Here is a 15,945-nt window from a genome sequence, read left to right as displayed (position 1 = left end):
TGAAGAGGCATATGAAAATTCCCAGTGGTCAGTGGGTGCATGGGTATCCACATTATCATTCTTTTGATACTTTAAATATTCTTATATTCTTTTGTATCTATGTGATGGTAAGTTTGATGTGTCAACTTGGCTAGACTATTAGTATCGGTTATTTAATCGAACTCTAATCTAGGTGGTGTCATGAAGATATTTTGTAGATGCGGTTAACATCTACAATCAGTGGACTTTAAGAGATTCCACTTGATAATGTGTGTGGGCCTCATCTGATCAGTTGAAAGGCTTTAACATTGAAAACTGGAGTTTCCTGGAAAAGAAATTCTGCTTCAAGACTAGTGCCTAAACTCCTGAGTTTCCAGCCTGTTGGCCTACCCTACAGATTTTATACTTGCCAGCCCCTTCAATTGTATAAGTCAATCCCTAAAATCTATTTATACATTTTATATTTAGATCTCTTTATATATGTTTATACAGAATGCTACGGTTCTCTCTCTCTGGAGAATGCCAACTGATACAATACTCAAGTAGGAGACCTGCCAGTTTTATAACAAACAATATAGAAGGCAGAGAGTCAGAATAGAAGGGTTTAAGGGACAACGAGAAAAAAACAATTATGAGTTTAGAGCTTGGGATGAAGGCAAGTGCTGTCAAAAATAATTCAAAGTCTGAACTGAAGTTAAATGATTGTTTGATGAAGACAGTGGTAGGTTTGAACAAAATTTGGTGGTTTTGAGTGGAACATACAAGTAAATTTAAAAACTAACAAAAATATCAGAAAATGATAATGCAGAATCCATGAAGAATCATTAATTTTTTTTAGTTAAAAACCAGTATTGGCCAGGTGCAGTGGCTCACGTCTATAATCCCAGCACTTTGGGAGGCCAAGGTGGGAGGATCACTTGAGGTCAGGTGTTCAAGACCAGCCTGGCCCAACATGGTGAAACCCCATCTCCACTAAAAATACAAAAATTAGCAGGGTGTGGTGGCATGCACCTGTAGTCCCAGCTACTTGGGAAGCTGAGATGTGAGAATCACTTGAACTCGGGAGGCAGAGTTTGCAGTGAGCCGAGAGCGCACCACTGCACTCCAGCCTGGGCCACAGAGCGCAACACCATCTCCAAAAAAAAAAAAAAAAAATTTACCTAACATATCACAAAGAATTTCTAAAAATATTTTGACACTTTTGCAAAATATCAAATTTGTAGAAGGCTAGCTCTGCCACCTAGTGCTATAGAATGTTAGAATACAATTGCTCCCACGTTCTTAAGGAACATAGGAAAGAGTTATGACTTTTAATAACTGTAAACATGGTACCCTCATTTTATTCTGCCTTCTTTCATTCACATGTGAGGAAAGTTATGTATTTATTACAAGAGTAATGAATGAATGTGGCTACAATTACCATACTTCTTAGTGAACTTAACATTAAAGGAAACCAAAAATATATTACCCTAAAATACACTTCTTTGACATATTTTGATTATGGCTATTCAGAGGGCCTACAGACAGAAATAGCCCTGAAAAGCTGCCTTTTGTGGAGGAGATTCTCATCTGTAGAGAACATCTACAATGGTGAAATGAACAGCTAGGCTTTCTCTGAGCATCCTCTCCCTTGTCCAGATCTAGGAAAGATTAACTCAACCATAGGCTACCCCAACTATTCTTTCTGAGGGTAGCTCTGAGATTATCTGAGATATTTCCTTGAGGTATCTGTCTTTGCTTAATATGTTTTTCTTCCTTTGCTCTCCCATAACCTGTAATGCCACCTCCCCTAGAGCTCAGAGAAACTTGGTCTCAGGACTTTGTTCTCTGGGCTCATTATCTGAAAATCACTTACTCTTATGCACCCCCTTCCCCCAAAACTCCCCTCTCCCCAGTGAGGAAGATATTTAAGCTACAACCATTCGGCCCTGCTTTGAGTTTATACTTTGTATTACTCCTATGCACATGTAATAAATCTGCTATGCTTTTCTCTCATTAACCTGTCTTTTGTTATATGGCTGCCAGCCTTGACCCTTCATGATGGAGAGGGAAGGGCTCATTCCCCCTTTCTGCCCCTCCAACTAAATTCAGAGTTGTTACAAGTTTTAATAAAATCTTGGTATCCTTTGTAGAATATCCTGTCTCACCCTTCTAATTTCCAACTACCTTTGAAATCCATGCTCCATTTCTCTTGCTGTATTTATTATCTATGTCACACAATAACTGTTCAGTTAACAATGTGGTAACATAACATATACCATTCTCTTAAAAATAAAGTCTTATTCTTCACATGGTTCACTTCAGAAGTGAAGTAGTATTCTCCTACTTAATTCTTTATGGCTTTCTTCATCACCTGCAGAATAGTCCAATATTTTATAAATATCATACTTTACCATAATGCAACCTTTGTCTACTTATTCAGTGAAACAGATCACATAATTCAGCTACTCAGAGAGTGGGAGGAAGAATATAAAAGAAAAGGTAGGAAAACAGGAAGAATAAAGGAAAAGGCAGAGAAAGCAGGCATCCAATTTTAAAAATTGACTTATATCAATGAGCCTTATTTTTCCAGTATCAATAAACAGTGAATAAAGCATCACGAATATTTATTCACTTACAAACATTTATGAATGGTTGAACTCAAAAATAAAAACACAAGTTTTTCTTACCTTAGCAGTTTTAATATAGTGGCTCAAAACTTCTGCTCTAATTTTTAATGTTTGAGCATGAAGAATCTCTCTAACAACCCAAAAGCTTACCTGTAAATAAAAATTTTAAATAAATATCACTATGATTTTTAATTTGCTTTTTTTTTGCTGTATTTTAAAAAATTTTGGCAGAATTAGGTAAGCTCAAAAATTAAACATTGTAAAAGATGCTACTTATAGTAGGTTTTTCTGTGGCTGTGTAATTCTACATGACTGTTTATTTAGATTGAGTAGAATCATAAGTGAAGATTCCCAAGTAGGGTTTTCTTGGTGTAAATAAAACAAAATATCAAAAGAAAAAAATATATATCTAAGTTAACATTCTAAGATTAAAACTGCATTTCAAAAATTTTGTAATGCTTTCAAATAAAACCATCTTGACTTAAAAAATAATTAAAACTAACTTATTAGAAGGCAGATTAGATATATAATATGAAAATGCTCTACTCTGAATAGTTTGCTTATTATATGATACAATATGTCCATGTAATACACTTTAATTCATGTACTATGAAAACAAAGTCAAAGCACTGTAAGTTGGTTCACTTATACAAATCTAAATACAGAATATAGTTCGAAATTATTGTGCAAAAAATAATGCCACTGCTTCATATTTCTTCACATTTTTAATGAGAAATATTTCAGATTTTACTTGCAATTTTCATCTGTAAAGAAATGTCATTATGTATGTATTTTACATATATTTTACAAATATATATGTAAATATAAAGTATACATATTTTACAAAGTCACCTTAATATTTGTCACTATACTTGGGCTACTAATAGTAATAATCCTCCCCAGTTCTAACAAGGTTTACTTCTAAAAAAAAAAAAAAAAAAATCAAGTTATGCTACGGAAATCTTAACAATAACCTTAGCAAATATCAACTACGAATTCGAATCTAAAGTGCATGTTCACCAACTTAATTAAATTTAACTTCAGGCAAATTTTAAGACAAATATTATGGTGATTTGTTTTGTTTCGGAGACAGAGTCTTGTTCTGTTGCCCAGGCTGGAGTGTAGTGGGGTGATCTCGGCTAACTGCAACCTCTGCCTCCCAGGCTCAAGTGATTCTCCTGCCTCAGCTTCCTAAGTAGCTGAGACCACAGGTGTAAGCTGCCATGCCCAGCTAATTTTTGTAGTTTTTTTTTTTAGTTGAGACAGGGTTTCACCCTGTTGCCCAATCTGGTCTCAAACTCCTGAGCTCAGGTGATCCACCACCTCTGCCTCCCAAAGTGCTGGGATTACAGGCATGAGCCACTACACCTGGCCAACATGACTTTTTTTTTTTTTTTTTTTTTTTTTAAGACAAGGTCTTAGTATGTTGCCCAAGTTGGTCTTGAACTCTTGGGCCCAAGTGATCCTCCTGTCTCAGCCGCCCAGCAGCTGGAACTATAGGCACTCGCCACTGCACCTGGCTTAGACAAATGCTATGGTGATTTTAAGCATACATTCTTTGTCACTCTCTACCAAAAGTTAGGACGTGTATCACTTCTTACTGAATCTGGGCAGGCTTGTGACTGCTTTGATGAAGAAAGTGTTAGTGAAGGTGACACTGACTTCCAGGACGAGGTCATAAAAGACCATGCAGTCCCTGCCTCGATTGCTGGAACATTCTCTCGGAGAGCCCTAAGCTACTATGTAATAAATCCAGCCACCCCGAGACCCCCATATTGGAAGGCTAAGTGTATGTGCTCCCCAAATGAGAGTCCGTTAAAGCCAACTACATTTAAGAACGCTGACCCAGAATAACCAACACCGAGACATGGTTTCATAAAATTACTGGACTCACAAGAAAAAATATTTTTGCTATCAACCCCTAGAATTGCTGGGTTACATATAACAAACTTTTTTTTAAATGTATTTCTGAATTGGAAGAAAAATAAAGGATTTCCTCTACAGATCAAAAACAAATAAGGAAATAAAAGCAAAGCAGTGGTTACAAGAGTGGGTACAGTAGCTGCCCTTGGAGGATTTCCTATCTCAGTGACAGAGGGGCTTGGGACTTAATGCTCCTTCAAAGACATAATACAACGCCTCACACCTCTCCACTCCTCCATTTCTATCTAATGCTACTCAAAGGTCTACAATCTCAGTGAAAAGGTAGACTAAAACAATTCACTTATTTTTCAACTCCCTTGAAAAAGGGAGACAACAAACAAGTGCATCTATAATAACGTAGGCTCTGGGTGGTCAAGGAGAAGAAAGAAAAACTCTTCCATAAGAATTTGTAGACTGAGAAGAGTGGCTCATGCTTACAATCACAGTGCCTTGGGAGGCTGAGGCAGGAGGATCACTTGAAGCCAGGAGTTCGAGACCAGCTTGGGCAACATAATGAGACCTCATTTCCACAAAATATTCTTTTTAAATTAGTCTGGCATGGTGGTGCATGCCTGTAGTCCTAGCTACCTGAGAGGCTGAGTCAGGAGGACTGGTTGCAGTGAGCTATGACTGCACCACTGTACTCCAGCTTGGGTGACAGAGACCCTGTCTCTAAAAAAAGAAAAAATTAATTTAATTTTAGAAGAATTTGTTAACTACAGGCTGCCTTTAACTGGATTTGGTATTTAAATTTTTACTACAGATAAGTACAAAGATGCCCCAAGCAAAACAATAAACATAAAAAATAGTCCCAGGTCTGCGACAACCCTACGTATGAGCAAAAGCAAACAAGAAGCCTCTTAGAATAATGTATTCCCTCAATTGAGGCAGCAGCAAATTTCTCATGAATAAAGCTTAAACAGACACGAGCTTTCAAGCCAAAGATACAAAATTCATTATATATCTTTGAAAAAACCACTTTAAGAACGAGCAGAAATAGAGTAGTAGTACCCCAAGAAGTTCCAATAATAACACAGAAACTATGTTGAAAATTAATAAATTTGAAAAATAAAATAAAAATAAGAAAAGAGCATGACTGGTGTAAAAGTATACAGATTTGAAACAGATAAAACACATCTGAAGAGAATCAGTGAACTGAAATGTAGATCTGAGGAAATCACTCAGAATGGAGGACAAAAACAAAGATAGAAAATATGTAAGGTTAAGAGACAAGCAGGAAAGAATGTCAAGTTCCAATAAATTTTCAATAGGAACTACAGAGAAAAAAAAACAGAGATCAAGCACAGAGACAATACTTGAGAGATACTGGCTGAAAATATTCCAGAACTGATATAAAAAGTTAAATTATTTCTTAAGGAAAAAGTATATATTGAGAAACTGAATTTCAGACACAGTATCAAAATTTATAAACTCACATGATTGAATCTTCTTGTGAAGGCAACTGCATTTGGTGCAGAACTATATTTTTCTTTTTTATTCCATCCACAACTTGAAAGCTCCTGGAAAATTAAGGTGAAAATTAAATATAAGTAATAGCCTAGTTTTTTTTGCCAGATTAAGGCTTTCAAGAAAACATTAAAGACAGTTTGTGTTCTTTTCTAGAATCACTTTATTTAATGGGAACATACATAATATTATATCCATTCAGTTGAATCACAAAAGCAAATTTGATTGGCAGGACATAAGACAGCACAATGACTGTGAAAACATAGGCAAATTTACATTCCACAGGCAGAATATTGGTGGATTCTTTTCTGAAAGATTTGAATCCCAAGAGGAAAAGATCCACAGATAAAGATGTGCATCCCACAACATACAGTGAAGACTATTCAGTCACCCAGAGCTCCCAATCAGCTTTCTAGTATCTCACTCTTTGAGCTAACAGTCAATTACCCCAAACATCTGAAGAAACCTTTAATAAAAGGGATCATGATTCCCTTAAAGTACCTGTCGACAGAATACAAAATGCCCACAAACTTGTATATTAAAAAATCAATTTTCATTTTACACTAACCTCTAACTGAAATAAGACAGTCCTTTTAGTTATAAATGTAGGCTACAGATTACAGTGGCATTGGCAACACATGTGATGTACTTACCAATCAAAATCACTGAGATTTTCATATCACATTACAGTTGATGCAGATACCTTAAAAATATCATTTACACTCATCACTACTTCAAACTTATGGTAGTTATTTTATTTTTTTGAGACAAGGTCTTTCTCTGTTGCCCAGGCTGGAGTATATTGGTAGGGTCACAGTTTGCTGCAGCTTTATCTCCCTGGCTCAGGCAATTCTTCCACCTCAGCCTTCCAAGTAGCTGGGGCTACAGGTGTGTACCACCATGCTCGGCTAATTTTGTTTGTATTTTTTGTAGAGACAGGGTCTCGCTATGTTGGCCAGACTGGTCTTGAAGTCCTATGCTGAAGCAATCCTGTTGCCTCAGCCTCTCAAAGTGCTGGAATTACAGGCATGAATCATCACACCCAGATAAGGCAGTATTTAAGACTGACCTCTAGATTTTAATACATTAACAAAGAAGCATATGTATTGCTGTATAACAGCTTTAAAAAATATTTTGATAAGTATATTTAATAGAACTGATTTCCTTTTAAAGAAGGGTTAGCATTCCATAGGCTTCAGCCTGCCGGATGGGTCCAAGGTCCGAAATAGGTTAACAAACCTCTATAATACAACAATAGCCAGGGAGAGAGAGAACTACAAGAAAAAAGAAAAAGAACTCTGAGGAAATAGAGTTAGGGCAGAGAACAGAAGAAGTTGAGTTAGGGCAGGGAATGAAGAAAACTGAGAAAAAAAGAAGCCAAAACCATATAATTATTATTTTTTAATACATGAGAAAAGACATTGTACCCATTAAGCAAAAACAGGAGGATAACAAAATAGAGCTTTTAGAAATAAAAAATATAAGAGAAACTTGAAAGTCAGTAGAAGAGTTGTGAAATAAAGGTGACTAAATCTTTTAAACAAAAAGTTAATGATAGGAGTAAAATGTTTTTATGCTAATTTGAAGACCATAAGAGTCAACATCTGAGTAACAGTAATTTTAAGAGGGAACAGAGAAAACTGATCAGAGATTCAAAAACAAAACAACAACAAAAAACAGCACATATGGAAAAAAAAGGGATCAGAAGGTATCAGATATCTTAATAGCAGCACTGGAAGTTAAAAGACAACTGAAGCTTTGGTATCAGGACGATGCTGGCTTCATAAAATGTGTTAGGGAGGATTCCCTCTTTTTCTATCGATTGGAATAGTTTCAGAAGGAATGGTACCAGTTCCTCCTTGTACCTCTGGTAGAATTCGGCTGTGAATCCATCAGGTCCTGGACTCTTTTTGGTTGGTAAGCTATTGATTATTGCCACAATTTCAGAACCTGTTATTGGTCTATTTAGAGATTCAACTTCTTCCTGATTTAGTCTTGGGAGGGTGTATTTGTCGAGGAATTTATCCATTTCTTCTAGATTTTCTAGTTTATTTGCATAGAGGTGTTTGTAGTATTCTCTGATGGTAGATTGTATTTCTGTGGGATCGGTGGTGATATCCCCTTTTTCATTTTTTATTGCATCTATTTGATTCTTCTCTCTTTTCTTCTTTATTAGTCTTGCTAGCGGTCTATCAATTTTGTTGATCTTTTCAAAAAACCAGCTCCTGGATTCATTAATTTTTTGAAGGGTTTTTTGTGTCTCTATTTCCTTCAGTTCTGCTCTGATTTTAGTTATTTCTAGCCTTCTGCTAGCTTTTGAATGTGTTTGCTCTTGCTTTTCTAGTTCTTTTAATTGTGATGTTAGGGTGTCAATTTTGGATCTTTCCTGCTTTCTCTTGTGGGCATTTAGTGCTATAAATTTCCCTCTACACACTGCTTTGAACGTGTCCCAGAGATTCTGGTATGTTGTGTCTTTGTTCTCGTTGGTTTCAAAGAACATCTTTATTTCTGCCTTCATTTCATTATGTACCCAATAGTCATTCAGGAGCAGGTTGTTCAGTTTCCATGTAGTTGAGCGGTTTTGAGTGAGTTTCTTAATCCTGAGTTCTAGTTTGATTGCACTGTGGTCTGAGAGACAGTTTGTTATAATTTCTGTTCTTTTACATTTGCTGAGGAGAGCTTTACTTCCAACTATGTGGTCAATTTGGAATAGGTGTGGTGTGGTGCTGAAAAAAATGTATATTCTGTTGATTTGGGGTGGAGAGTTCTGTAGATGTCTATTAGGTCCACTTTGTGTAGAGCTGAGTTCAATTCCAGAGACACAGATCAATGGAACAGAACAGAGCCCTCAGAAATGATGCCGCATATCTACAACTATCTGATCTTTGACAAACCTGACAAAAACAAGAAATGGGGAAAGGATTCCCTATTTAATAAATGGTGCTGGGAAAACTGGCTATCCATATGTAGAAAGCTGAAACTGGATCCCTTCCTTACACCTTATACAAAAATTAATTCAAGATGGATTAAAGACTTAAATGTTAGACCTAAAACCATTAAAATCCTACAAGAAAACCTAGGCAATACCATTCAGGACATAGGCGTGGGCAAGGACTTCATGTCTAAAACACCAAAAGCAATGGCAACAAAAGCCAAAATTGACAAATGGGATCTAATTAAACTAAAGAGCTTCTGCACAGCAAAAGAAACTACCATCAGAGTGAACAGGCAACCTACAGAATGGGAGAAAATTTTTGCAACCTACTCATCTGACAAAGGGCTAATATCCAGAATCTACAATGAACTCAAACAAATTTACAAGAAAAAAACAAACAACCCCATCAAAAAGTGGGCAAAGGACATGAACAGACACTTCTCAAAAGAAGACATTTATGCAGCCAAAAAACACATGAAGAAATGCTCATCATCACTGGCCATCAGAGAAATGCAAATCAAAACCACAGTGAGATACCATCTCACACCAGTTAGAATGGCCATCATTAAAAAATCAGGAAACAACAGGTGCTGGAGAGGATGTGGAGAAATAGGAACATTTTTACACTGTTGGTGGGACTGTAAACTAGTTCAACCATTGTGGAAGTCAGTGTGGTGATTCCTCAGGGATCTAGAACTAGAAATACCATTTGACCCAGCCATCCCATTACTGGGTATATACCCAAAGGACCATAAATCATGCTGCTATAAAGACACATGCACACGTATGTTTATTGTGGCACTATTCACAATAGCAAAGACTTGGAACCAACCCAAATGTCCAACAACGATAGACTGGATTAAGAAAATGTGGCACATATACACCATGGAATACTATGCAGCCATAAAAAATGATGAGTTCATGTCCATTGTAGGGACATGGATGAAACTGGAAAACATCATTTTCAGTAAACTATCGCAAGGACAAAAAACCAAACACCGCATGTTCTCACTCATAGGTGGGAATTGAACAATGAGAACACATGGACACAGGAAGGGGAACATCACACTCCGGGGACTGTTGTGGGGTTGGGGGAGGGGGGAGGGACAGCATTAGGAGATATACCTAATGCTAAATGACGAGTTAATTGGTGCAGGAAATCAACATGGCACATGGATACATATGTAACAAACCTGCACATTGTGCACATGTACCCTAAAACCTAAAGTATAAAAAAAAAAAAAAAAAGACAATTGAAGCAATGCCTTCAATTTTGAAGAGTTCAATTTTCTAGAATTCTATATCCAACACAAATATCAATGAAGTTTGAAAGTAGACTACAGACATTTTCGGACATGAACATCTCAGAGAATTTGTCTTCTATGTACCTACTCTCAGAGAACTAGTAGAGTATGTGCTCTATCAAAACAAACTAGCAAACAAAGAAAAAGGAAGATATGAGACCCAGGAAACTGAAGAGCTAATATAGAAAAAATATACATATATTGGGAATCCTCTGATTAACAGCAATGGGAGATCCTGGGGCAAAGCTATGAGCAGACCTTTAAGAACAAGAGTCAAGAAAGGAGCAAGAGGGCAGAAATTCCAACAGACATCTGTTTCTGAAAGTGAAAAAAAAAATTCCTTATGTGTTTGGAAATATTAAGAAGAGACATTCAGTACATTCACTTCTGGCAGAAATTTAGTGATGGATACAAAGAAAACTAAAGTACATTTTAGCTCAAAGAAAACAAAACTTGAGTACGGTTCGATTGTAAAGAATATATAGTTACTTAGACAAAATTGTGATATAACTGTATGTGCAAAAGGAGGAGAAATGAATTATATAAATGGGGGGAGAGAATATAAGACAGTGAAATTATCTTCTACAGTAAAGAGTCAACATATCATACTTAAAATAGAAAAATCAAGGAAAAGTAAGGATTTAGATATATTATTTGAAAAACAGAAATAAATTCCTCAAAGGAGAAACAGCTAAGAGATCTGGGTGGGAGTGGAGCTCCAGGATCGAGGTTGGAAAGATGAGAATAACTGAGTTAGGATTTTGCTATATTTTGTTCTCTTATGCAAATATTTGACTTCTTAAACATGGTACATGCATATCTTCGATAAAATCTTAAATTAAATTAGAAACAAAAAAAAAAAAAAAGGAATAGATCGAGTCGGGAAGATTGAGGAAATAGTTAAGATGATACTATAGTCCTTCAAGAAAAAAGTAATGTTCCCTCAACCAACGCACTGTCAGTGGATATGGATATGACAGACTCAAGATATTCTGGAGGCAGGCAGAACTTCGTCAAGAATTGGACTCGTGATGTAAGCTAAAAACAAAGTCTGTAGAAGTACTAAGATTCCAGGTTTCTGCCTTGAGCAGCTGAGATAGGGAATACTGAGGGGAGAGATGACAATTATTTCTACACAGTAGATAAGGAGTGAATGCTCTGGAGATAAAAACTGCCTTTTTAAATCTAAAATTAGATCATATCTTTTAAGCTTGAAATTTCTGAAAGAAATAATGAAATGATAAAAAGCAATTCTATAGCAAAAATAAAAATTTCTGGATATTCAGCCTAAATATATGATCATTTTATATTATCTCCCTGTAAAAAAAGAAAATATTTAGTAGTAAAAATTATATTCACACAAAAATATTATGACAATGATACTGAAAACATCAAACTGCTAGAAACATTTTCGTGCTTTCCAAAATCACAGCATACATACACAACTACATAAAGATGTCATATTTTAGGATAAAATTCCTAAGATTAAATCCCCAAATAACTGAATCCGTTTTTAGCCAATTACTATAATTACAAAATTTATATTAATGCTATAATCAAAGTGTCTATCAAATTAAACTTATCAAACCACACAAAGTAGCCATTTGACAAAGAAGCCAAACTCAATTATAGACCTTTACACAAAAGGCTGATTTCATTTTCCTATTGTAAGTAATGCTATAATTACAAATAATGAATATCCTTGCACCTTTTCTGACATTTCTGATTATTTCTTAAAAATACAATCCTACAAGAAATCACGAGGTCAAAGAGTATGAACCTTTTCAAGGCTTTGCTACCTGTCAAACTGCCCTCCTGAAATACTGAATCATTTACACTCCCACGAGAAATGAATCTGAGTTTCACAACACTCTTATCAAAATGAGGTACATAGATGACCCTTGAACAACATGGGTTTGAACTGTGTGGGTCCACTCATACACAGATTTTTTCAAAAAATATTTTGGAAATTTTGTCTTGAAGATTTGCAACAATTTGAAAAAAACTTGCAGACAAACCGCATAGCTTGGAATATCGAAAAATTAAGAAAAAGCTAGGGATGGCGTGAATGTATAAAATACTAGTCTATTTTATCATTTACTACCATAAAATACACACAAATGTATTTAAAAAAGTTAACATTTATCAAAATTTATGCACACCAACAGACCTTACATGCTGCCATATGCAGTTCAGAGAAATGTAACAAACATAAAGGTGCAATATTAAATCATAACTGCATAAAATTAACCATAGTACATACTGTTCTACTATAATAATTTTGTAACCACCTCATGTTGCTCTTACAGTGAGTTTAAGTGTGTGTTGAGAGTATTCCCTTAAAACACCCTGTGATGACATTACTCATCTCCACATGAGCAGTTCCTATCTCCAGTAAATTGTATTATCACAGTAAAATGTGATTTCTCACGGTTCTCACGTTATTTTTCATCGTGTTTAGTGCAATATCCTAAACCTTGAATAACACCATGGGACCCATAAAAAGTACCACTAGAGATGCTGGAAGTGCTCCTAAGAAGCAAATTAAAGTCATGACATTTCAAGAACAAGTTGAATTGCTTGATATGTACCATAGACTGAGGTCCTGCTGCCATTTCAGTCGATGTATCTTACAAACAGACTATGTAAACTTATGATATACAATACAGTACTGTAAATGTATTTTTCCTAATAACATTTTCTTTTTTCTAGCTTACTTTAAGAATATATTATATAATATATATAACATACAAAATATGTGTTAATCAACTGTTTATGTTATCAATAAGGCTTCCAGTCAATGGTAGGCTATGAGTAGTTGAGTTTTACCTGCAAATTTTCAACTCCTGGGAGGCTGGCGTTTCTAACTCCAGAGACATTCAAGGGTAAAGTATAGTTCTGATTATTGTTGTATGAGATAGGCTAGTGATCTAACATTGTTTCATGGGGGAAATGTTTTCTGATACAGAAACTACCATCTTATGAGTTCAAAAACATCTTGTCTTGTTTTCTAATTATAAGCTTCTTTAGAATGGAGGGCTTCAAATGGAATTTTAACCCAGCTGCTTCCAAAGAATGTGACTACACACCTCTCCTTCCCTCCCTTCTACCCATCAAGTCACCTTTTGTTAATTCCTCTGGTGTGGTGTTTATTAGCTCTTGAATTTCTCCAAGACCCATATCTTGAAACTCTTAGCTCCCTACCTTTTTTGCCATATCCACAATCTCTTTCATGATTTCCTTTCAGTCACCTTCCAACAGTTTTCCTCAAGTGACAAAGCATTTTTTCCATTAAATTAATGATGCAGAAATGTTCTAAGAATTGGATGGACTTTCCAAAACCTCTTGGCATTTATTTGAGGAGTCAGAAAAGTATTAAAAAAATTTTTTAATGTAAAAATGAAGCCACAATCCACCATACTTTTGCCTGGCTTCCTTATCTATCATGATAAATTATAAGGATGAAACAGGATCTAATGGGTTGATATGTATAAAGCCTTTAGACTGGCACATAATAATCTCTGTATTAGTGTTAACTATTATTATTATTATTATTGCTACTATTAAGACATCTGTTTTCAGGATGGGAAGGACTTTTAAAACATAGTAGATTAAATTACACAGCAAAGTATAGGTATTGGCTACCTTAAACAAATGAACAAAAAAGAGACCCACATATGCACATAAAGAAGATTGGGAAGGCTGGGCACAGTGGCTCTCACACCTGTAATCCTAACACTTTGGGAGGCCGAGGCAGGTGGATCACTTGAGGTCAGGAGTTCAAGACCAGCCTGACCAATATGGTGAAATCCCTCTCTACTAAAAATACAAAAATTAGCCAGGTGTGGTGGCATATGCCTGTAATCCCAGCTACTTGGGAGGCTGAGGCAGGAGAATCACTTGAACCCAGGAGGTGGAGGTTGCAGTGAGCTGAGATTGCACCACTGCACTCCAGCCTGGGCGACAGAGTGAGACTTCTGTCTCAAAAAAAAAAAGAAGATCAGGAAGATGTTTACATAGGTTTTCTTTGGGGTTTATAGGTGATTCACAGCCCTCTCTCCACCCTTATTTTCTCTCTACTTCACATCAAACACCTTTAGTCTCAAAGTTGGGGAAATTAAGTCAACCATATATAGAAAGAGTAGTAAATACAGTTGACCCTTAACTCAGGGGTTAGGGGCACTGACCCTCCAAACAGTTGAAAACCCACATCTAAGTTTTAAAATTATACACATATAACCTTTGACTCCCTCAAAACCACTAACAGCCTACTGCTGACCAGCCTTACTGATAACATCGACAGGTGATTAACATGTATTTTGTATGTGATATGTATAATACACTATATTCTTACAATAAAGTAAGCTAGAGAAAATAAAATGTCATTAAGAAAATCATAAGGAAGAGAATTTACTATTCGTTAAGTGGAAGTGGATCATCATTAAGGTCTTCATCCTTGCATCTTCATGGTGTATAGGCTGAAGGGGTTGGTCTTGTTGTCTCAGTGGTGGCAGAGGTGAAAAGAAGGCCAGAAAGGCAGGCACACTTGGTGTAACTTTACAAAAACATATGTAATTTAGGTCTGACTTTTTTTGCTTTTTCCATTTCTCTAAAGACGTTTCCATATGGTACCAATCTTTCTTCCGTAGTTTCCTTTAGTTTCAGTGCCCATATCATAGAAGGGTCCATGTTGTAAAAGAAGTCAAACGCAGTCTTGAATCACTAGAACTCTTCTGCTAGACTGTCTAATGTCATTTTGTTTTCTAGTGCTGCTTTTTCTACATCTTCTTCCTCACCATCTGGCACTGGTTCAGAAGCGTTCATCTCCAACAAGTCATCTTTTGTTAATTCCTCTGGTGTGGTGTTTATTAGCTCTTGAATTTCTCCAAGATCCATATCTTGAAACTCTTAGCTCCCTATCTTTTTTGCCATATCCACAATCTTTTTCATGATTTCCTTAATTGGCTCTGTCATAAAACCTGTGAATTCACATTAATATCTGGACACAGTTTTCTCCAGCTGAAATTTATTGTTTTGGCCTTGATGGCTTTCATGGCTTTTTCTTTAACAATGATGGCATCTTCAATAGTGCAATTCTTTTAGACTTTGATGATGTTCTATATAAGGGTTCTCTTCTGTATCACTGACAATCCTTTTCATAAAGTATTGCGTGTAATGAGCCTTTGGTGTTGAACTCATGTGGCTCTGGGTGGCCAGGGGCATTGCTCATAATCAAAAGAATTTTAAAAGGCAGTCCCTTATTAGCAGGGTTCTTCCTGGCTTCAGAGACAAAGCATCAATGGAACCAATCCAGAAAAGGGGTTCTCATTTTCCAGGCTTTATTATTTTACATCCAAAGACTGGTGGCTGGTGTTTACCTTTTCCCTTCAAGATTCAGGGTTTAGCAGCTTTATAGGTAAGGGCAGTCCTGATCATAAACCCAACCGCAATTGCACAAAACAGTAGAGTTAGCCTATCCCCATCTGCCTTAAATTGTGGTGCTTGCCTCTCTTCCTTGCTAATATATGTTCTTTGTGGCATTTTTTTTTCCAGAGTAGGACACTTTCATCTGTATTAAAAACTTGTTCAGACTGGGTGCAGTGGCCTGTAATCCCAGCACTTTGGGAGGCCGAGGCAGACGGATCATGAGGTCAGGAGTTCAAGACCAGCCTGGCCAACATGGTGAAACCCCGTCTCTACTAAAAATACAAAAAATTAGCCAGGCATG

The 15,945-nt window shown here is 36.2% G+C and overlaps 1 protein-coding gene across 7 annotated transcripts in view; it reads right to left on the bottom strand.

Moving 5' to 3' along the window:
* The window catches only part of RALGPS2 (Ral GEF with PH domain and SH3 binding motif 2), a 204,961-nt gene that overhangs the window by 114,415 nt on the left and 74,601 nt on the right, over positions 1-15,945 (bottom strand). For 4 of the 7 annotated variants that reach the window (XM_055254607.2, XM_055254605.2, XM_055254606.2 and 1 more), the window contains 2 exons: positions 5,948-6,031; positions 2,649-2,738 (listed from right to left, as the gene is read on the bottom strand). In XM_055254607.2, the coding sequence (XP_055110582.1) occupies positions 2,649-2,738; positions 5,948-6,031 (174 nt within the window). The remainder of the gene's footprint in view (positions 1-2,648; positions 2,739-5,947; positions 6,032-15,945) is intronic. The other 3 variants (XM_063627487.1, XM_063627490.1, XM_063627489.1) reach the window with 1 other exon arrangement.

This window comes from Symphalangus syndactylus, chromosome 12 (assembly GCF_028878055.3).
Source record: "Symphalangus syndactylus isolate Jambi chromosome 12, NHGRI_mSymSyn1-v2.1_pri, whole genome shotgun sequence".
Lineage (NCBI taxonomy): Eukaryota > Metazoa > Chordata > Mammalia > Primates > Hylobatidae > Symphalangus > Symphalangus syndactylus.
The sequence above is the reverse complement of the archived record's forward strand: the minus strand, read 5'-3'. Positions and strand labels throughout refer to the sequence as shown.